Source organism: Acomys russatus, chromosome 32 (assembly GCF_903995435.1).
Source record: "Acomys russatus chromosome 32, mAcoRus1.1, whole genome shotgun sequence".
Lineage (NCBI taxonomy): Eukaryota > Metazoa > Chordata > Mammalia > Rodentia > Muridae > Acomys > Acomys russatus.
Window position 1 is genome coordinate 35,249,832 of NC_067168.1, and position 23,405 is coordinate 35,273,236.

General features: G+C 42.9%; 1 protein-coding gene across 1 annotated transcript in view; it reads left to right on the plus strand.

Annotated features, from left to right (window-relative positions):
• Prkar2a (protein kinase cAMP-dependent type II regulatory subunit alpha) overlaps positions 1 to 19,500 on the plus strand; it is a 54,858-nt gene extending 35,358 nt beyond the window's left edge. The window contains exons 6-11 of the mRNA XM_051140352.1: positions 1,482 to 1,635; positions 7,525 to 7,626; positions 7,792 to 7,866; positions 12,892 to 12,957; positions 18,062 to 18,203; positions 19,099 to 19,500. Coding sequence (XP_050996309.1) covers positions 1,482 to 1,635; positions 7,525 to 7,626; positions 7,792 to 7,866; positions 12,892 to 12,957; positions 18,062 to 18,203; positions 19,099 to 19,232 — 673 coding nt within the window. The 3' untranslated portion in view covers positions 19,233 to 19,500. The remainder of the gene's footprint in view (positions 1 to 1,481; positions 1,636 to 7,524; positions 7,627 to 7,791; positions 7,867 to 12,891; positions 12,958 to 18,061; positions 18,204 to 19,098) is intronic.
• The last annotated feature ends 3,905 nt before the right edge of the window (positions 19,501 to 23,405 follow it).

Genomic DNA, 23,405 nt, shown 5'->3' on the forward strand with positions numbered 1-23,405 from the left:
TTTATCAAACCTTTGCTTGTTTTTTTTGGTTTTGGTGTTTTGAGACAGAGTTTCTCTGTTTTGCCTTGTCTGTTCTGGACTCACTTTGTATACCTCTGTGGCCTCACAACGATCTGCCTGCCTCTGCCTCTGCCTCTGCCTCTCTGGGTGCTGGGGTTACAGGAGTGTGCCACCACACCCAGCTAAACATTTTTAATTATCTTGTTTTTTCATTTGCTCACTTGTTCTGTGTTTATATGTGTGTGAGAGTCAGACATCAAGACAAGTTGCTGGAGCCAAGTCTCTCTGCCACCTCATGGATCTCAGAGACTGAAAATACTCAGGTTGCTAGGCCTGGCAGCAAATACCTGTACCAGTGAGGTGTCTGACTGACCCCTGTTAAAGGAAGTTCTAAATACTGTATTTGCATGTATGTCTGGGCGCCTGTGTGCATGCATGGCACATATGTGCAGGTGCTGGTCAAGGCCAAAAGAAGGCAGTGGGTACCCTGGAGCTGGGGTAGAGGTGGCTGTGAACTGCATGGCATGGATGCTGGGAGTCTAACTTGGGTCTTCTTCAAGAAGAACAAGTGCTTTTAATTGCTAAGTCATTTTTCCAGCACTGTTCAGATTTTTGCTTTGTTTTGAGACAGAGTTTCTCTTGGTAGCCCTGGCTGCCCTGGAACTCTCTATATAGGCCAGGCTGGCCTCAAACTCACAGAATTTGTCTCTGCCTATCTCTGCTTCCTGAGTGCTAGAACCAAAGATGTGTGCTACCATTCCTGGCTTTCTACATTTTAAAATACTTTATGTGGACGATATGCCTGCATGCATGTCCGTGTACCACATGCATGCCTGGTGCCCACAGAGACCAGAAAACAGCATTGTATCCCCTGGGACTGGAGTTATAGACAATTCTGAAAGCCCTATCCAGTATAATAAGGCAAAAGTAAGGGAGAAAGTGCGTGTAGACTAGGAAAGAAGTAAAACTCTTTGGAGGAAAAAGCCAAAGACAATTTATTAAGGTTTTAAAGTCAAATGCAGAGCTGGAAACGGATTTGATGCCCTCTTCTGGCCTCCGTGGGTACTGCATGTATATGGTGCACAAATATTCATGCAGGCAAAACATCCGTGCACATAAAATATTATAACAACAACAATATCATCAAATGCAAAAATCATTTGTACATTTTAACAAAATTATGTTGGTTACCCCCCTGGTAGGGTGTTATATATCTTAGACTCACAGTAAACTGACTGTATAACTGAGGATGATCTTGAACTTGTGATCTTCCGGCCTCCAATTCCTGAGTATTGTAATTACATACATGTACCATTATGCCTGGTTCATCTAGATCTGGGATCAAAACCAGGGCTTCCTGTATGCTAGGCAAACGCTATCAACTGAGCTATGTCCCCACTTTGCCCCTATTATGTTTTATATGCATCTGTCAGTTCTCAAACTTATCAGCAGTAATTAATTATTTCTTGTCATTCTTCTAGGGGAACCTATGACATTTTAGTAACAAAAGATAATCAAACACGTTCTGTTGGTCAGTATGACAACCGTGGCAGTTTTGGAGAACTAGCTCTGATGTACAATACCCCAAGAGCTGCTACCATTGTTGCCACCTCAGAAGGCTCCCTTTGGGGATTGGTGAGTGAGAAAATGCTTGGTGTAGTGTTATAACTATCTCTTCTAGCCAATTGTCTGAAAATTGTCTTGTAAAAAGTCTCATGTAAATGTACATTTTCCAATTTTCCTCAGTGACTAAGCAACAAATCCTTTATTCTAGGTTACAGAAATATGTCTATATCCTTGTAGTGACAGACTTCTTGCTATGTCTTTGCTTGTTTTTATTAGGTAATTACAGAGTTAAGAGGTTACCCTCTGTGTACTAAGTAGCCCAACAGGGCTGCAGGCTGACACCCTATCACTTTCATACAACACAACAGAGGAGAAAGAACAGTGGTAGTAATGGTGGTGTTATAAAAGCCTTTGCTAGTTAGTATTTTCCATTGCTAGTTGTATCAATAGCAGTTTATTCTGTATTCAGCTGTACACGTGTCCTTTTGTCTATGGCCATGTCCAATAATCTTAGATCATCAAGAATGCTAATGACCATATTCAGTGAAATGGAATTTTGCATTGTCTAAAGTAAAACACCAAGTTAGATAACACATTGTCTTTGGTAAAAAAAACACTGTAGCTCTTGTGTCATATTGTCCACTGCTACCTTCTTTTTATATTGTTACATATCCATAATCTGTAACTCTTTCTTCAAAAAAATATTTTACAGCACAGATTGCATATTTCACCTTTAAAATAAGGATATCTGTAGTCCTTTCTACTTAACTTATAAGAATTAATTTGTCCGGCTGGAGAGATGGCTCAGCGGTTAAGAGCACTGATTGCTCTTCCAGAGGTCCTGAGTTCAATTCTCAGCAAACACATGGTGGCTCACAACCATCTATGATGTGATCTGATGCCCTCTTCTGGCCTGCAAGGTATATATGCAGGCAGAACATTGGATACATAATAATAAATAAATAAATCTGTAAAGAATTAATTTGTCATAGAACTAACATCTTTTTGATTAATGGAAGAATAATAGATGAATCAAAATTTCCTAAACTTGGTAAGAGACATATATATATGCACACGTATATGTATATGTGTGTGTGTATAATAATGAATCCTGCCAGGTGGTACATGGCTTTAATCCAGCCCTTGGGAGCCAGAGGCAGCTGGGTCTCTATGAGTTCAAGGTCAGCATAGTTTGCTTTGTGAGTTTCAAGCCAGTTAAGGCTGCATAGTAAGGCCCTGTCTCAAAAAACAAAAACAAAACAAACTATAAAAAGAGTGAATCTCAAAAAAGAAAAGCAAAGAAATTGATAGCCCAGTACACTCATAAAGCTCTGAAAAATTAAAGATAGAAATCTCTTGAATGCAGAGAAGTACATTATGAATGGGGAGAATCCAAAGTAAAAATCCTGTCAGCCAACATTATATGATTCCTGAAAAGATCCTTCAAGAATTAGGACATCTTCAGCCAGGGTCAGCGACGCATAACTGTAATCCCAGCACTCGGGAGGCAGAGGCAGGCGGATCTCTGTGAGTTCGAGGCCAGCCTGGTCTACAAAACGAGTCCAGGACAGCCAAGGCTACACAGAGAGACCCTGTCAAGAAGAGTTTATACATTAACTGAGATGGTTGTTGTGCATGAAGAAGTATTTGAGACAATTACATTTTATAAGAGGAGAGAGGCCACACTGAAGTAAAACCTAACAAACTAGTAAGGTATTGCTAATACATTGCTGTGAATTACATATGTATAATGTAAGCCTAAAACATCCTCTAAAAAGGTCTATAGTTGAATGCGGTAGTATGTTTCTTAGTCCTAGCTACTCAGAAGGCTTGAAACATGAGAATTGGAATTACTTAAGCCCAGGATTTCAGGGTCAAACTAGGCAGCATAGGGATATTACCATCTCAAAAAAAATGTATAGAGATGTACTCAAATTTTATAAGCCAACTTCCAGAAAGTGGGAAAAGTGAAACAAATGGTATAAAACATCAAGAGAAAAAAACAACAACAGGAAACATAAAATGGTAGGGGCAAGCCTTAATATGAGTAATTAATATGTTATCTAATGAGCTAGTGGTAGTACAGTCATCATCCCAGCACTTACAGGCAGGGAGATTGGTACAGACTTGAGGCCACTTACTTAGTCTACAAAGTTAAGTCCAAGCTAGACAGCACTGCAAATGGCAAGACCCTATCTCAATAAAACAACAGGGTCCATGAGACAGCTTAGCAAACAAAAACACTCTGAGTTCAGTTCTCAGAGCCCACAGTGGAAGGAGAGAACTGACTTGTGAAAGTCCTTAAACTTTTATGAATATACCTACACACATAGTGATAAATACAACTTTTTTCTATTTTGAAAGAGTAAGAATGGGCTGGAGAGATGGCTCAATGGTTAAGAGCCCTGGCTGCTCTAAACCCACGTTTAATTCCTAGCATGCACATAGTAGCTCACAACTATCTGTAACTCCTGTCTAGGAGATCCTATGCCCTATTATGGCCTCTGTGTATGTTGGATACAATGATTATATAAACATGTATGTAGCCAAAACATTCATGTACATAAAATTTTAAAAATAAAATAAAGGGGCTGAAGAGATGGCTCAGTGGTTAAGAGTACCATCTGTTCTTCCAGAGGTCCTGAGTTCAATCCCAGAAACCACACGGTGGCTCACAACCATCTATCATGAGATCTGGTTCTCTCTTCTGGTGTGCAGGTGTACATGCAGGCAGAACACTGTATATGTAATAAATAAATAAGTCTTTAAGATAAATAAATAAAAAAATAAAATAAAAAGAGCAACAAAAAGTAAACATATATGCCAATTTAAAAAGACTACCAGATTGGATTTAAGAAATAATCCAGTCAGGCATGGTGGCACACACCTTTAATCCCAGCACTCAGGACTCAAGTGATCCCCCCCCCACCAGCCATCCCCCACACATACACACACAAAAAGGAAAGAGATGATCCAGCCATATGCTGTCTAACAAACTCACTCAAATACAAAAATAAAAGCAAGTAAAAAAAAATGATAGAAATAGATACATCATGCAAATGCCAATAAGAAAGAAATAACTGGGCTGGAGACGGCTCAGAGGGTAAGAGCACTCGCTGTTCTTCCAGAGGTCCTGAGTTCAGTTCCCAGCAACCACATCCAGGACAGCTTGTCTCAAAAAATAAAGCAACAAACAAACAAAAAAAAAAAAGGAAAGAATCTAGCCAGGCATAGTGGTGCACACCTTTAAACCTAGTACTGGAACACGGAGGCAAGTGGATTTCTGTGAGTTCGAGGCCAGCCTAGTCTACAAAGTAAGTCCAGGATAGGCAGGGCTGTTACACAGAGAGATCCTGTCTCAAAATGAAATAGAAACAACAACAACAAAAAAAAAAAAAAAAAAAAAGAGGGAAAGGAAAAAAAAAATCTTAATATCAGACTTAAGAACAAAGAAAATTACAAGGACAAAGTGTAGTGAAAGGTGCAGTCTACCAGGTCATCATAGCAGCCCTAAATATGTGTACAAAGAGTAGCAGCAGAGCTTCTAGGTAAGTAAAGCTAACAGATCCAGACAGATCTTATTACAGATGACGCAGACTGTCCCTAACACTGACAGGACTACTTGGCAGGAAATGATCCAGGCTATAAAAGAGCCTAACTATGTGAACCAGCAGGATCTAATTGAAATTTACAGATAACACACAGCAGGAAAGATTCTTTTTAAGAACATGGGCAGCTACCACAATAAACTCTATCCTGGAATGTAAAAGTAATCTTTTTTTTTTTTTTCTGGTTTTGGTTTTTTGAGACAGGGTCTCTCTGTGTAGCCTTGGCTGTCCTGGACTCACTTTGTAAACCAGACTGGCCTCTACCTCCGGAGTGCTGGGATTAAAAGCATGCACCACCACGCCCAGCTGTAAAATTAATCTTAAAAAATATAAAATTGAATCAGTATTTATTCTTTAGCCATAATAATGGAGATAATGAAAATATGTAAACATTTGGAATTTACATAATACACTTTTGTTTTCGAGACAGGGTTTCTCTGTGTAGCCCTGGCTGTTCTGGACTCTCTTTGTAGACCAGGCTGGCCTTGAACTCACAGGCTGGCCTCTGCCTCCTGAGTGCTGGGATTAAAGGCGTGTGCCACCATACCGGCCAGACAAGTGCTTTTAACTGCTGAACCAGCTCTCCAGCTTTAGTGTCTCAGTCTTAATTGCCTCTTTCTACAATATTCTTGGCCTACATTGGTCTATAAGATATACTGAGTTGAATTTTATATATCATGGCATAATATTCCAAAGTGTGAAAATAACTTTGTATGTTATAAATTCTTATTTTGTTACTGTTTGTTTTTTTGGTTTTTCCAGACAGGATTTCTCTGTGTAGCCTTGGCTGTCCTAGACTGCTTTTGTAAACCAGGCTGGCCTTGAACTCAGCAATCCACCTGCCTCTGCCTCCTGAGAACTGGGATTAAAGGTGTGCGCCGCCACGCCCAGCCTGTCAGTATCCTTTTTCACTGCTCTTTCACATGCCCTGCTTTTTATCCTGAGTACCTGTCCTGTCTTTTCATTAATTTAACTCTGTCCCTCCCTTAGGTTTCCCAGAAAATGTATTATTTTTGCTGCAACATAATCTTCCATCAGTTTTGCCTGTTGTGATTGCTTTCAGTTTTTAAGAATTAAAAAATACACCCAGCACTCGGGAGGCAGAGACAGGTGGATCCCTGTGAGTTCGAGGCTAGCCTGGTCTACAAAGTGAGTCCAGGACAGCCAAGGCTACACAGGGAAACCCTGTCTTGGAAACTCCCCCCGCCCCAAAAAAAAAAAGAATTAAGAAACATTTTCTGGCTGCACTAAAGATTGAACTGCGGGCATCCTGGACTCTCTCAGTGAGCTACATTTCAAAACTGTTTTGTTTTTGTTTCTTTTCGAGACAGGGTTTCTCTGTGTAACCTTGGCTGTCCTGGACTCACTCTGTAGACAAGGCTGGCCTAGAACTCACAGAGATCCGCCTGCCTCTGCCTCCCGAGTGCTAGGATTAAAGGTGTGCACCACCAAGCCCGGCAAAACTGTTTTGTTTTCTTGTGGGACAGAACTAAGTTGTTCAAGTGCTAGTACTTTTGAATGTTCTGCCTTACCTTGTCGAGTGGCTGAGAGCATATGCTTATGCTGAGAGTAAATGGCCTAGGGTCAATCCTAGCAACGATTTTAGTGTTTTCCTCTGTACCTGGACCTAGTACATTTTGGTTTCAAATGCTGTCTTGAACTTTTAAAGTTCCTATATATTTTTCCCCAGCATATGTCAGTAAAAAAATTCTTACATATTTTATGCTTTGTTTTGTTTTTGTTGACATGAGATCTTACTATCATCCAGGCTGGCCAAGAGCTCAGCATGTAGCCCAGAGTGATCTTGAATGTGTTTTTCCTGCCTCACTCCCAAGTATTGATTAAAGCCATGGCCCTGTATATGTTGTTGTCTCCTCATTACAGTACAAGCCCCGGGAGGGCGTTAGTTGCCGTTACTTTTGCCTTTTCTGAGGGCTGCCTTCTGGCATTGAATAATGGCTGTAAGCACCCAGGTATTTGGGTGGGGGTGTTTTTGTTTTACATATAAAGCAGATATGTTTTAAAAGATTTTTCAGGGTTTCTCAAAGCCTTAAGCATGCAAGGGTAAGAGTATCAATCAATATTTATTAAGAGCACCCAGGTATTTATTTAGTGGGAGTTTTGTGCTCTCTATGGCCCATAGGTGGCGCTCATTGAGCATACCAATTTACAGTTTTGGAGGCTTCTGCCTTGCCCAGGTTAGAGGTTGTTTTTTTCCTTCCAGCATCATTCGACTCTGTTGATACAGTGACTTCCTGAGCTCTCTAGCAGTGGTTCAGCTTATCTAAACAACAGATATTCTCTTACACAGACATATACTAGAATTTTTCTATTTTTTCTTCTTTTGTAGGACCGGGTGACTTTTAGAAGAATCATCGTGAAAAACAATGCAAAAAAGAGGAAGATGTTTGAATCATTTATTGAGTCTGTGCCACTCTTTAAATCACTAGAGGTAAAGTTTGAATATGTGTCTATTTATGTGGTTTAGGAAAAGCTGTTAAAACTACTCTTACATTTTCAAATAATACTGCTCTAACCTAATTCTGTGACAATGGCATTCAATCAAGGTTTTTTTCCGTATGTTGTATTATGCTATATAACTATATCTGTTGCTTAGATGTCAGAACGAATGAAGATTGTGGATGTGATCGGAGAAAAGATCTATAAAGATGGAGAGCGAATAATTACTCAGGTGAGTTGGGATCTCACACAGCTCCTTTCCTGGAAGTCAGCCTCTGAAGGAACAGTGTGTTCTCTGTGGTCTGAGTCTGGTATTGCACATCTGTAACGGCAGCATCTAAGAGGCTAAGCCAGCAAGCTGGGCAGTGGTGTGCATGCCTTTAATCCAAGCACCTGGGAGGAAAAGCAGCCAACATGGTCGATAGAAGGAATTCCAAGATAGCCAAGGCTACACAGAGAAACCCTGTCTCAAAAATCAAGAAAAAAACAAAACAGCAACTAAGATAGTAGGTTCACAAGTTCAAGGCCAGCCTGGTCCACATTGTGTTACTCTGACTCCAATAGAAAACACAGATTTAGGGCTGGAGAGATGGCTCAGAGGTTAAGAGCACTGACTGCTCTTCCAGAGGTCCTGAGTTCAATTCTTGGCAACCATATGCTGGCTCACAACCATCTATAATGTGATCTAATGCTCTCTTCTGGTACGCAGGTATATATGCAAGTAGAGCACTCATATATAAAATAAATATTTTTTTAAAGGAAAAGTTAAAAAAAAAAACCCTAAGATTTAGCTGAACATGATGGCACATAACTTAAATCCCAGGACTCAGGAAGAAGGACAGGTAGGGCTCTGTGCGTTTGAGGACAGTCTCATCTATAAAGCAAGTTCCAGGTCAACTGGAGCTATGTAGAAGACCTTATCTCAAAAAAATAAAAATAAAAAATAAAAAAAGGAGCTGGGCGTGGTGGTGCACGCCTTTAATCCCAGCTCTTGGGAGACAGAGGCAGGTGGATTGCTATGAGCTCAAGGCCAGCCTGGTCTACAAAGTGAGTCTAGAACAGCCAGGGCTACACACAGAGAACCTGTCTCAAAAAAACCAAAAAAATAAAGAATTTTTAAAAAGAGAAGAAAGAAAACAAACAAATATACATGGTCTCCTCTACTGGAAGCTCATGTCATTCCTCCTACAGAGACTCTGAAGTCCACTGATGTCCACTCCCTGAGACACGGGGAGCTCTTGCTGCTCGTTTGTTGAAGTACACAGACTGAACTCACATGCTAAGCAAAGTCTCTGCTGCTGAGCTGCATCCTTAGCCCTTAAGATTATCAAGTTGTGGTGACAGGCATGTGCCACTGTGCTCAGACTCCTGTCATTTGTTCTATTGACTCTAAGTAAGCTTTATTAACCTGTACTAGAATCCAGAGAAGACTCGGGGCTGTGCTCTCCATTGTCTTTGTGCTGACACCAGTATCCTCAGCATCCAGTGGTAAAACATACCTATGAGATGCCCTTGATAGAACCTTCGTATCTTTTTAGCAAGTTAATTTGGTTTGGTTTGGTTTGGTTTTTCAAGACAGGGTCTCTCTGTGTAGCCTTGGTTGTCCTGGACTCACTTTGTAGACCAGGCTGGCCTCGGAACTCACAGCGATCCACCTGCCTCTGCCTCCCAAGTGCTGGGATTAAAGGCGTATGCCACCACGCCCAGCTCTTTAGCAAGTTAATTTTGGGTAATTAAGATCCTCCCAGTGAATGAACCATTCTAATAACAGAAGACGTCAAAATGGGCGTGACGGTGCATGGCTAGAATCCCAGCACTTAGGGGGTGAGGGCAGGTGAGTCAGGGTTTCAGGGTCACCCTCAGCTACATCCTTGGCTCTCCTGGCCTACATGTAATGTCTTTTAAAAATATTATGTGATAGTTTTCTCTGTTGTATTTGTATTTTACTTACATGTATGATGTGTCCCGGCCCACGGGACAAATCGAACCAGTGTTCACCAGAATGAGGGAGTGGGGATTGAAAGTGGGGGACAGAAACACGAGAGATATTGAGCCAAGTCTGGAAATCTCTGATCAAGACTCTTTAATGCCAACAAGTAAGACTTTATATAGCAAGGTCAATAGGATCTATTCTAATCCCACTCTCCCTAGTCCCCAGGCAAGAATACAATAGCCTGAATAGCTCCCTGTAAGAACTTTCTTGATCCGCTGGGTGGTTGCCAGTAGGGACTTCCCTACTTCTTTCAATGGTAAATAGTCCAAGGATAGCCTAAAACACAAGACCTCCTCCAGCAAAGGTCAGAAACTCTAAGGTCACAGCATGTAGCCTAAGCACAGGATTTCTCACATGGCAGAATCCAGCAGGGCTCCCCACACATGTAAATAGTTTTAGAGACTTTTCCAGATATAAACTCTGCCTATGGGTCTGACAAGAGCACTGAGAAGTGATGTGCTTGTGTTGAGTTGGGCACTGTGTCTGCCCTTGAGCACAGATGGAATCAGAGGATGGTTTTAGATCAGTGTCAGTCTCGGGGCTGTGTGTCTGAATTCCGTACATGGAACCCACCCCACCAGAGCTTTGAGAACTAGTCAGACTTATGAGGAAAGAGCAGGGGAAAGCCCACCAGAAGGGATAAAGCACTGACAAAAGCATGTTTGTTCCAGCTTACATCTTTGAGTGGCTTTGCTTTCTAGGTAACCCTTATATAGTTTAAGAGTAAGAGAAACAAGACTCAAGTAATACACACTGTGATAATGCATTTGAGATAAGTGGGAGTATAGAAAAGGAATTAATTAGAGGCGTAATGGTACATGCCTTTAATCCCAGCACTTGTGAGGCAGAGCCACGTGGATCTCTGTGAGTTCAAGACCAGCCTGATCTACAAAGGGAGTTCAGGACAGCTAGGGCTGTTACACAGAGAAACCCTGTCTTGGAAAACAAAAACAACCCCCCTAAAAAAAAAAAAAAAAAAACACTCAATTTTTGCCTTGAATATACAAAATACAAATGCCTTGAAATGTTCATATTTACTTTATAAAGTAAAAGTTTGTTTGCATTTATATTACATATTTATTAAGGCAATGAGCTACATAGAAAAAGCCCACATTTGTTCTGCTTAAAGCATAGCAAACCGGGCCTGGAGAGTTGGCTCAGTGGTTAAGAGCACTGTCTGCTCTTCCAAAGGACCCGAGTTCGATTCCCAGCCACCACGTGGCAGGTCACAACTGTCTGTAACTCCAGTTCCAATGGCTCTGACACCCTCATGCTAAAATAAAATTAATTATTAAAAAAAAAAGGCAAACCATTCTCCACATTATCCCACACTCACACCACACACTGTCTGCACAAAACGCCAGCCAGTGAGGCTGGGTGTGGTGGCCCATCCCTAGGAGCTCATCTCTTCTTCTCAAGTTATTGTATCATTGAAATTTCAGTAGCATGTGTACAGACTGATGTTCTCTTTTTTATTCCTTATAATGTTTGTGCCTCTTTTCTTGTTCAGACATGCCAGCAGCTTGTCAGTTCTTTTGTTATCTCTGTGACCAAATTTCTGATGGAAGCAACTTACTGAAGATTTATTCTGCTCAGTTTCAGGGGCCGTCAGCTCATCATGGTGGGAGGAACAAGTCAGTCCATGGTAGTTGGTCCTTCGCAGGAAAAACAGTAATCAGAACAGATGAAAAGCAGGGCTAGACTGTAACTCTCACAGATTCCCTTGTATTGACAAAGCAAGGCCCTGTGTTCTAAAGGCTCAGTAACTTCCCAAGAAAGTGTTACCAGTTGGGGACCAAGTATTCAAATACATGAGCCTTCAGGTGACACTTTATGTCCAAACTGCAACACAAAAATTTTTTAAAGTTTTTTGACAAAATATGGCTGCATAGCCTATGCTGGCCTCAGATGACTGAATGCTGTGATTATAGGCATAAGCCAGCATGCTCAGCCTGGGGCTAGATTAACTCAGGCGAGTCAGCCTCAAATAGTGCCCATGTGGGGTTTAAAGGGTGTGTGGTAGTGTACTTGGGAGGCAGAGGAAGGAGAGCTGATGAAAGGTTGAGACTAACCAGGCGTACATAATGAATTCCAGGCCAGCCAGACCCATCTCAGAACAAAACAACAACTGATAGCACATGGTTTCTATTGAATTATCCATAGTTTGTTCCAGAAGTTAATTGTGAGGAATGAAAAAGTGAAATAAGCCAGAAGCCTCTTCTTTGTCTGCTTGCCTGGGTGTCTCTTCCTTCTAGCTTCTGCTCAGATTTCACCCTTCCCTGAAGTTGTGCTGTACACAGTAGCCCTGTTCTGTTGTTTTCCTGCAGCACTTGCCGCCCTTCAGTACAACTGTATAATTTACTGATTATCGTATTTCTTGGTTAGTTTGTTTTATCCACTGATGCATCCCTCATGTCCCTAGAACAGTGCCCTGCACACAATGACTACATAGTTCATTGTTTGTTGAGTTACCTGAATGACTTGTTGAGCCTAAAGCTTAGAAAGATGGCATTCAGGCACCTACTGCACCATGTGCATCCATGCTGTCTGTAGAGGATGACCTTGATAGCATTGCTCTTGAAACAATCTACTTTAGAAGAAAGAAAAGTAAAAGAAAGTCCAAGGTCTCGCTGGTTGTAGTAACGCATTCCTTTAATCCCAGCACTTAGGCAGAGAGGCAGGTAGGTCTCTGGAGTTTGAGGCCAGCCTGGGCTCTGCAAAGCAAGTTCTAAGACAGACAAACAGGGCTACACAGAGACACCTATCTCAGGAAAAATAAGCAAACAACCCAAGGCCTCTCACTGGTCTAACACTCACTAAGGCCAGGCTGGCTGACTAGCAAGCCCCAGGGATCTGCCGTTGCCTGTCTCTGCAGTACTGAGGTTGCAAGTGTGCAGTGCCATGCTGGCTCCTCCCACCCCAGAGGTAGACCTCATACTCGAGTCCTTCCTTTGACTCTGTTTGCAGTATTCTTGTTTACTGGTCCCTGCATGGGTTTCAGCGCATTAACATAGGCAGTCAGTGCAGTGATAATGCGTAGTTGGTGACCTGGTCATGTTCCTGGAGATAAATATGAATATTCAAGAGGGAGCATGATAGTCATTATTGGGTTAATTCCTTACTGATCAGGATCCTCTGATTTGTTATGAATTTGCTAGCCATTCATTGATCTGCTTGTCTAGTTGGAGATAGAGAGCTGAGGCCAGACGGCACTCACAGTCTCCACTGCTGGATGTGATGCTGACCTAACCTCCTCTTTTTCAGGGTGAAAAGGCTGACAGCTTTTATATTATAGAGTCTGGAGAAGTGAGCATCTTGATTAAAAGCAAGGTGAGTTTGGGTCACACTGTGCCAGGTGTCAGTGTTCACTTTGTACAGTGTAACCTGTACTTTAGAGTGCCAAGCCCTCACTGCTCTAAGGTGTATGACTACCATTAATAAAGAGTATAAGTAACAGTATAATAAGAGATATAAGTAAGAAAAATATAAAAACACTAATAAATACAAGAACATTATGTAATAGGTACACAGAAAATTGAATGTAAAGAAAGCATCCCTGTTTTTAGGACACTGCTAGGGAAAGTCTCCATTGCATTACTGTCATGGCGTTCATGGATAGAGAGATGTTAATAATTGATGACCTGGAGCTGGGAGTGGTGGCGCACGCCTTTAATCCCAGCACTCAGGAGGCAGAGGCAGGTGGATCGCTGTGAGTTCAAGGCCAGCCTGAACTACAAAGCGAGTCCAGGACAGCCAAGGCTACACAGAGAGACCCTGTCTGGGGAAAAAAAAAAAATTGATGACCTGTAGCTGGGGAAAATGCCCGTTAACTCTTTCTTGAGAGAGAGAGGCGGGGGGAGGCACTCCTGTATGCCAGACTGGTTTCAAACTTAACTGTGTATGTGACTGAGGGTGATTTTGAACTTGCTACCCTTGACTCCACCTCTCATATGCTTAGGATTGTAGGCATATGACACCATGCCCAGCTTTATCTGCTGTTGGGGAGCAAACCAAGGGTTCCATTAATTCAAGGCAAGCATTATAGAGGCAGAGATATACTCCCAAGCTTCGAGGAGTTATTCTTATCAGTAAATCCATCAAAACCAAATTTCCAGCCCAGTGGTGGCGGTGGTAGTGGCGCATGCCTTTAATCCCAGCACTCGGGAGGCAAAGGCAGGCAGATCTCTGTGAGTTCGAGGCCAGCCTGGTCTACAAAGTGAGTCCAGGACAGCCAAGGCTACACAGAGAAACCCTGTCTCAGAAAAACAAAAAAACCAAATTTCTAATCTTTTCTTTCTTGACTATATCAATTTGTTGAAATAGTAAGAGATATATAAATTAATCTAGTATGAAACCTATTACAAAATATACTTAGTAAAGGTTTAAGCTATAGGCAGGGAAGATGTGGGGGCAGGAAGATCATGAATTCAAGAATAGTCTGGATTACATAGTGATATCCTGCCTCAAAAAAACAAAAGAGCTAAAGGCAATACTCTAATCACTGCCCAGCTTGATGTCCATGCAGTATACTAAGTAAATTTTTATTCCCAATTATAATATATGAAAAACAAGCCATGTGTGTTTATTAGTGTCTAAGGGAAAGCTCAGTTCTTAGTTTAAAATAGAGCTGCTAGGCTGAGGAGGAGTTGGCATCCCACCTTGACCCACAGGACCCATATGATGTGAGGAGAGAACCAGCTACTGCAGGTTCCTCTGCCTCCCACATGTGCACTACAGCCTGTGCACACACGCAGTAATAACAACAATGCAGCACAGGGTTTCTCTGTGTAGGGCTGTCCTGGAACTCACTCTGTAGACCAGGCTGGCCTTAAACTCAGATCCATTGCCTCTGCCTCAGAATGCTGGGATTAAAGGTGTGCACCACCACTGCCAGGCCCAGTAAGGTTTTTGGTTTTTGTTTTTTGTTTTTAATAGAACTGTTGTTTCACATAAAACAAGAGTTTGGAACTTCTATGTTTTTTTCTTTTTTTAAGATTTATTTATTTATTATGTATACAGTTCTGCCTGCATGTATGCCTTCTTGCCAGAAGAGGGCACCAGATCTCACTATATGGTTGTGAGCCACCATGTGGTTGCTGGGAATTGAACTCAGGACCTCTGGAAGAGCAACCAGTACTCCCAACCTCTGAGCCATCTCTCTAGCCCCCTTCCATGCTCTTTACTTGCAGTTTTAAACTACTGATACATATTTGCACATTTCTATAGGCCGGGCGTGGTGGCGCACACCTTTAATCCCAGCACTCGGGAGGCAGAGGCAGGCGGATCGCTGTGAGTTTGAGGCCAGCCTGGTCTACAAAGAGAGTCCAGGACAGCCAAGGCTACACAGAGAAACCCTGTCTCAAAAAAACCCAAAAAACAAAAAAAACAAAAAACAAAAAACAAAACATATTTGCACATTTCTAAAGTGTTCACTGGCACTGTCTGTCATGACAATGTAGTGTTTGATGTGTGGGACTAACAGCATTGGGGCGCTGGGAAGTCAGAGAGCTCATCAGAAATTCGAAGTCTTGGGCTCTGCATTAGACCTACTTAATAGGTTTTCTCTACTGAGAAAATAAGCCAATTCAAGCCAAATTAAAAGTATAAAATGAGGTTTATTGGAGGTAGCTCTCAGGAGGGTTCACTGGTCTCAGAAAATGAGTCCAGGAAAATTGCTATGCAGACTGGGAAGGGGCGGGATGGACAGACACGTGTGTGTAGAGGAGAGGAATGAAGGGAGAAAGAGATCTGGGGTGGCTGGTGGGCCCTTTTTATGCAGCATGAACCCAGCAGTGGCAAATTATGACATAAGTAGTTGCTAGGTCCCTGAGGACAGGCCAGTGGAATTGCCTGTTACTAACAGGGTTAGAGTTAGGGGTCCCATGTTTGGAATCTAACACTGTTGAATCAGACTTTGCATTGTAAAGCAGCTATTGTGTATGACAGTGTAGTCAGTGCTGTTCTGGATGTATTAAGTTCAGAATGTACTAAGTGGGCACAAGTATGTCTGCAATGCCAAAGATGCTTCAGAAGTTGGCAACAGAAGCTGGGCTTGGAGCATACCGATAATCCCAGCACTTACGAGGTAGAAGCAGAAAGAGTAGAAGTTCAAAATCTTCCTCAGGTACATAAAGTGTGTGAGGCCAGCCTTGGCTGCATAAGACGCGTCTTAAGAAAGAAAGGCCAGGTGTGGTGACACATGCGTTAATCCCATCACTTGGGAGGCAGAGACAAGCAGATCTCTGAGTTCAAGGCCAGCCTAGTCTACATAGGGAGTTCCAGGACACCCAGACCTATGTAGAGAACTCCTGCTTTTAATAATACGTAAATAGGACTGGAGAGATGGCTCAGAGGTTAAGAGCACTGACTGCTTTTACAGAGGACCTGAGTTCAATTCCCAATAACCACATGGTGGCTCACAACCATCTATAACATGGTCTGATGCCCTCTTCTGGCCTGAAGGTGTACATCATGCAGGCAGAACACTGTATACGTAATAATAAATAAATCTTTTTTTTTTTTTTAATGTATAAATAGATAAATACATTAGAAAGCACATTGGTTCACCTGGAGCAGCAGACCAGCTTCAGAGCTGTCAGGGCAGAAGTGTGGAGGAATGAAAAGACTAGATATGTAAACTAAAGTGTCAGTTCTAAATTTACATTTAAAGATAATAAATACTGCAGGGGTGGAGAGATGGACCCCATAGTTAAGAATGCATAATGAGCCAGGCAGGAGGCAGAGGCAGGTGGATCAATGTGAGTTTGAAGTCAGCCCAGTTTACAAAGGGAGTCCAGGACAGCCAGGGCTACACAGAGAAACCTTGTCTCAAAGAAAAAAAAAAGAATGCATGATGCTCTTGCAAAGGACCAGAATCTGTTTTCCAGCACCCACAGAGGATGACTCATACAGATCCAGATAATCTGGAGCCCTTTCTGGCCTCTCTGAACATCTGTACTCATGTGCACAAGCATCCATATGCGTACACACTAAAACACAGTGCTGGAGAGAACAGTAACACCACCAACAAAGAAGGGCCGGCAAGATGGCTTAGTGGGAAGAGCCTGAGTTTGACCCCTAGAACCCCATGGTAGAAAGACCTGATTCTCACAAATTATCCTCTAACTTTTAAGAAAGAACTGGAGCTGTAGAAATGGCTCAAGAGTTCAGAGCATCCTGGTCAGGCGGTGGTGGCGCACGCCTTTAATCCCAGCACTTGGGAGGCAGAGACAGGTGAATCTCCAAGAGTTTGAGGCCAGCCTGGTCTACAGAGTTCCAGGATAGTAAGGGCTGTTATACAGAGAAACCCTGGCTCGGGGAGAAAAAGAAAAAGCTCAGAGCATCCAGGTAAGGCGGCACATGCCTGTAATCTCAGCACTCAGGAGGCAGAGACAGGTGGATCTCTAAATTGGAGACCAGCCTGGTCTATAAATCTAGCCTAGGAGGCCAGCCTGGTCTATAAATCGAGTCTAGGACAGCCAGAACTACACAGAGAAACTTTGTCTCAGGAAAAAAAAAAATCCCTTTCAGAGCTGGTGATTATGACACACACTTTTAATCCAGCACTTGGGAGGCAGAGGCAGAAGGATCTCTGAGTTTAAAGCTAGCCTGTTCCATAGAGTGAGCTCCAAGACTGTTCACAACTTCCTGTAAATTCCAGCTCCAAAAAATCTAATACCCTCTTCTGGACTTCATGAGCACCTACACTCACATGGCATACACACACACACATATGAAAATAAAACATTTGTTTTCAAAAAGTCAACACAATATCATTTAAAAAATAACAAACGGAGCTGGGCATGGTGGCGCATGTCTGTAATCCCAGCACTCAGGAGGCAGGAGCAGGTGGATTTCTGTGAGTTCAAGGCCAACCTGGTCTACAGAGTGAGTCCAGGACAGCCAGGGCTACACAGAGAAACCTTGTCTCAGAAAACCAAAACAAACAAAACAAAACAAAATCCTCCCCACCCCACCCCCCAAAAAAAGAATGGAGGTGCATCGCTGGTGCAGGTGCAGACAGTACCTGAAAAGAACACTCCCAGACTGTCTGGAACCAGCACATAGTCTTGTGCTCTGGCTTGTTACTAAGGGAAGAATGAGCAGAGGGCCTTGTCGTGCTTCAACAGGGCTCAGTCACATCTCCCAGAGTTTGTCATCTCCACAGAAAATGCTGGCCCTGGCCAGTTCTTGTCCGTCTTAACCTAAAATGTGTTAGGGCTTAGGTAGAATCCCAACCGAAACAACTCTTTGTTTGTACCAGGCCACGAAGATTTATCTGTTGAGTTTACAGGGTACAGTTAAGAGTTTCTGCAAAGTGAATTCTTCAGTAGTTTTGTTGAACTTTATGAGAAAGGAATTTGAGTGTATGCAACTGGAAATGCCCATCTGTGATCTTAGAATCAGCCAGGGCCATATTCTTTACCTGTTGTAGACTAAAGCAAACAAGAATGATGGGAACCAGGAGGTTGAGATTGCCCACTGCCATAAGGGGCAGTACTTCGGAGAGCTTGCCCTGGTCACCAACAAACCCAGAGCTGCTTCTGCTTATGCGGTTGGAGATGTCAAATGCTTAGGTAAGAAACACTCTCGTTGTGAGGGGCTTACAAAGCCCCACTCCAGCTGTGGGCAGCTAACGGTTGTGAGGGGCTTACAAAGCCCCACTCCAGCTGTGGGCAGCTAACGGTTGCTGGGGGGGGAAGACTGCCTTCATAGTGTAGCCACTGATAAGCTGCACATGACATAACCCTAATTAGCTTGATCTTCCCTCCCTCAAAACAGAGGGAGAGTAGGAAGGGAACTAGCTAGGACGGGGAAGGGGACGGGGAGGAGTGAGAGTTGGACAACAAATGGGGTGGGGTAAATATGATCAAAACTATACATTTTGATGTATTAAGATACCATAATAAAAATCATTATCATGTATGATTCGTATGCACTAATAAAAGCTTTTAAAATGAAAAAATTCTTTGTGTATTACTAATGTTTTCTAATATACAGGGGTTTTTGTTTGTTTTCTGTCAGCAGCCTTGCTAGCCAGCTCTTATTCAGATGTAGGTCTGGATCATTTATGTGAATTAATTCGGGTAGTAAAGCTTTATTTTTTTATTTTTTATTTTTTGTGAGGGAGTTGTAGGGCATTGAACTTAGAACCTTGCACATTCTGAGCACAAGCTGTGCCACTAAAGCTTTACTGAATTTATTTCTGAGCAGTGAATACAAGCTGTAAGACAGGCCCACGGGCATGTGAAAGCAAAGTGATGGAGGCCCGTGGAGGAACAAGACAGGCAGGCACTGCTGCCGCATTCCTACAGACGCATCCCCTTTCCCAAGTGCCCAGAACCCTAAAACGTAGTCTCCTGTAACATGAATGAGTAATGTGTTTAGGGAAAGGACTGCACACAGGAAATTGCTTCAGTTGTTAATGTAAACAAGTCATTCTCTCCCACACCTCTTTTTCTAACAATGCAGTTATGGATGTTCAAGCGTTTGAGAGGCTCCTGGGACCCTGCATGGACATCATGAAGAGGAACATCTCTCATTATGAAGAGCAGCTGGTGAAGATGTTTGGCTCCAACTTGGATCTGCTGGACCCAGGGCAGTAGATGTGATGAATCTCGGAGCCTTCTCAGTGTGACATCAAAACCTTCCAGTCAGCCACAGAACACACACAGAAAACAGACACAACAGAATCGTTCCTGCTGTTGTCACCGCCGCTGCCATTGCTGTGGTTAAGGGCATTTAGAAATCTTGAAAGTCAGCACTGAAAGATGGACAGAGGCTCCACCCACACCCACACCTCCACTTTGCTTCTGAACGCCCGTCATTAGACCACTTATGTAACGATTACTCCAACCAGTTTTCACATCTTTAGTTCAGAATGGCATGTCTCTCCAGCAATTTAAGTGCCTGATACAAAGTCCAAAGTGTAAACATCCTCCTTTCCTCTCTTGCTGCTAATGTTGCTTCTGAAAGTTTCCCCGAGGTCTGCAGATACCTCCACAGTCCTTCACAAGGGAGGAAATGGTAGAGCCTTCAGTCTCCTCATTTGTCTTTTGAGAGTCCACAGTGTGTTCACAATTGCTGCTTTTGCTTTCACAGTGGAAAATGGTAGCAGTCATATGGAGGCCTGTGCCCCAGTGGCCCTGTACTATTTGCTGGCAGCTACATACCATAAAGCTGAGTCCAAACCCATGATGCCCAAAAAAAAGGCCCTCTTGAGGGCGCAGCAGGTCCACACAGAGCAGACTAACTGAATACTTACACTCACATTAGCAGGAAACTTGGATTCAGCATTCTTGTCAGTAGTGCCAGGAAAGGTTATCTGGGTTAGGGTTTTTGTTATTTGTTTTTAGTAAGTTTTATTTTGTTTAACCTCTGTGCAGTTTTCATAAATGAGTTGTTACCCATTTCTAAGGAGCCAGGGTAGCTGGTTAGCTCAGCTGGTTAGAGCATGGTGCTGAAACAAGGAGCCAGGGTCTGGAGGTGTCATCACTTTATCTGACCTGAGTCAGATACTTCCCTGAGCAACCCCTGCCATGTCTTATTCACTGGCTAATGACAGTAGGCTGACAGGAGGTTATGCTGCACAGAGAACCCATTTCCTCCTTTTTCCAGCACTGTTGCATAGCTTGGCTAGTAATCATCAATTTTTTAACTCTTAAAAAAGAAGCTATTTTTTTTTTTAAGGAAATTATTTCTCTATTTAGGGAATTCACCTTGGACATATTCATATACATGGAGTTTGTCAGCTGACTCAGGCATTTGTCCTAAATATCTGTTTTCGAAAATTGGTATTATTGGGGTAGGGGTTGGGCACAGCACTTATGTAGCGTGTGCAAGGCTCTGGGTTGATCTCAGCTCTATAATAACCACAGAAAGAAAAGACATATTATACACATAAAGTTAACCATGAAGGCCCTGAGAAAAGTCTCAGCTTTTGCTATGGTCACAGTAGCCAAGAAATGTCCAGAGTAGATGTCACCACAATTTTGGTTAATACTCTTTTTGTGTTCCATGAAGTGAAAGCAGGACTCTCCAGACTGCTCCATGTAGCCTGTGTTACAGCTCTGGGGCTGCATGGTTGTAACTACTATGAAGCAGGCAGCTAGCACTGGAAAACCCTTGTGGTGATCCCGAATTTTCCTAACGTTCTTTTCTATGGTATTGCTTTATTAACTAAACCACACCTTGCACTTTGACAGAATAATACCTGGCTTTTGCAAAGGTGCACTGGGTGCAAGGAATAGTCCAGAAGTGCAGCCCCAAGAGCTTACAAAAACTCTGAACCCTCACCTCACCCTCCATGCCAGCATTGGTTAGGGATGGTTGTGAATCTCATGCCAGAGTTACTCCTGCAGGCTGCTAAGGCTAGGCCCTCTCAGCCTGCCCTCACACGCCCAGGCACCCTCCCTGCCTCACTGATGGCTGCTCTCTTACAGAGGAGGCACCAGGTCCAAGTTCTCTAACGACCGCTTGATTCCTCCCTGCAGTGTGACCTGTGATGGGGGCACGGGAGAGATACACCTAGTCTGCAGAACTAGTGTGAGTGATGAAAGACACAGCTGTTACCACAGTGCCAGGACCCGACAGTGTTCCAGTTCCCTTTGCAGCTTAGAGTTCAAGGGTGACAGACAGGTTTTCCTCAAGGTTGCACTGTTCCCACTGTGCCAGGCAACCCCTGTGGTTGATGGTTGGGCCTCCCAGGGAAGAGTGTCAGACGGGTTCCTTTCTAGCCCCTCTCTCCTCAGGCTTCGGGCTTCCTCCCTCTTCCCTGGCTTTGCTGTTGGCTCTGGATGGCAGAGAATATTCCTCAGAGGTCCAGCTGCAGTATTTTCCTTCCTCCAGCTTCGCCCACCTACTCTTCTCTTGATTGAATTCTCTGCAGGGCAATGAGCTCTTGTGCTTTTGTCCTCTCAGTTCAGAGTCTTCTTAAAGAGTTCTATGTTCCTGATAGAGAGTCTCAGAAGTCAGCATTGAATTTTTCTTTGAGCAGTTTAGAAAGCAAACTCAGCAGCAAAGTGGCAAAAATAAAAAGTTCTTTAGCAGAGAGGTGATGTTCACCCTGGTTGCCCAGACTCTCCTCATGATGGTGGAGTGCTTCGCTGTGTGCTGCTGGCACCCTGAGCACACAGCATGTTGTGGCATGTCACAGTCTTCATTTTTAAAAGATGAAAGCATTTGCACAGAGAAAGAAAGACCCATGAATGTCATCTTTTATCTTTCTCAGTCGGTTGATAATTGGAATTTTTGTTTTTGATACGCACTTGTAAACCAATCTCGCCAAGTAATGGGTGGTTTTGATTTTTCACTACGATTACCTCTTGTTCCTCCTGTCTCAACTGCTGACGTCCCTTCGTGATTCTAATGTCTATTTTATGGGAAGCAGCATCCCATGGGTTTCCTATTATACACTGCAGGGCTATCTTTATATAAAAAAAAAAAAAAAGAATGAAAACAGTTGCTCACCTCTTGGAGGATTTGCAGAAAACCATTTAGCCCGCCTTGAGCAAAGGCTCGATTCCTCAGTTTTTCTTTTGTTGTTGTTTTGTTTTTAACTCATTGTAATAATAAAAAGAAAACCCCAATTAAGCATTATTGTGCTACCTCAAAGGTAAAAATACTCTAAGGTCCTGAGTTCTATACATGGTGTTCAAAATGTCTTTCGATTGGAATTTGTTTTTTAAATCGTTGGGGTGAATCTTATTTTAACTTGTTTTACACTTGTATTTTAGTCTCAAAAGAATAGATGATTGGAAAGCAAACAATTCTTGATCTATGGTATTGAACATATACTTAAAAGTCACTAAGAATTAATCATTGTTTGCTGTAAACAAGGTTGGGTTGTTTTTGTTTGTTTGTTTTTTAAAAGGAAACTCTAGGGCTTGGCTTCACTCTTGACTAATAAAGGCTGACAAATCATGTGTGGCTTCCCTGGTGTCGTCTGTGTTGAGTATTTGTCTTCTCTTTTAAGGGTCCCAGGCCATCTCAGCAGTCACCTGGTGGCTGTGCTGTTGGGATTGATAGGACCCTTGAGAACTAGGGAGGAGAACGTGCTCATTGTAGTAAGTAGGTTCTATAAAGAAGCAATCAGCAAGGTGGGGAGGGTGAGGAGGGTTTTGAGGTGTGCCTTAAGGGCTTGGTCCACATGCTTACTGAGGCAAGTCTGAAGACCTGCAGGGTGGTTCAGCAAGCTGGAGACGCAGAGGAATGTGCGGTTTAGTTTCTCGTCTTAAGTTCAGTGGCCCAAGAACCAGGACAGCCAGTGCTGTGGGTCCTGTCTAAAGGTCAGCAGCCTCAAGAGCCGTGAAAAGCTATGCCTCCGTGTGAGGCTGACAGCAGGAGAAAAGGCCATGTGCCAGGTCAACGGCCAGAAGGAAAATTCCTACTTTAAGGACACAAAGCTAGGGTCTTAGAAAAACACTCTAGCACTGAGTTACATCACCAGGATGCAAGGCAAAGGGATTTATTCCATTTACCAAGTTAAATGCTAATCTCATCCAAAGCATATACTCACAAGAATATTCATATTGATTGACCAAATGCCCATAACCTAGACAAGTGGACATAAAATGAACCGTAGCAACATGGCATGCTGCTATAGATAAGGGCAAGGGTACCCATTGTACCCCTTGCCAGGAGGAAGATACCAGTGATAGCAGAAATCATTTCCTGTCTGCCAGGAAATGTCTTTGTATTACTATGGTTCAACTAGTAAGGATGTCAGCCTATTGTGCTTCGACAGTCTTCCCCAGAGAGCTAAGGAAGCTCACTGCCTG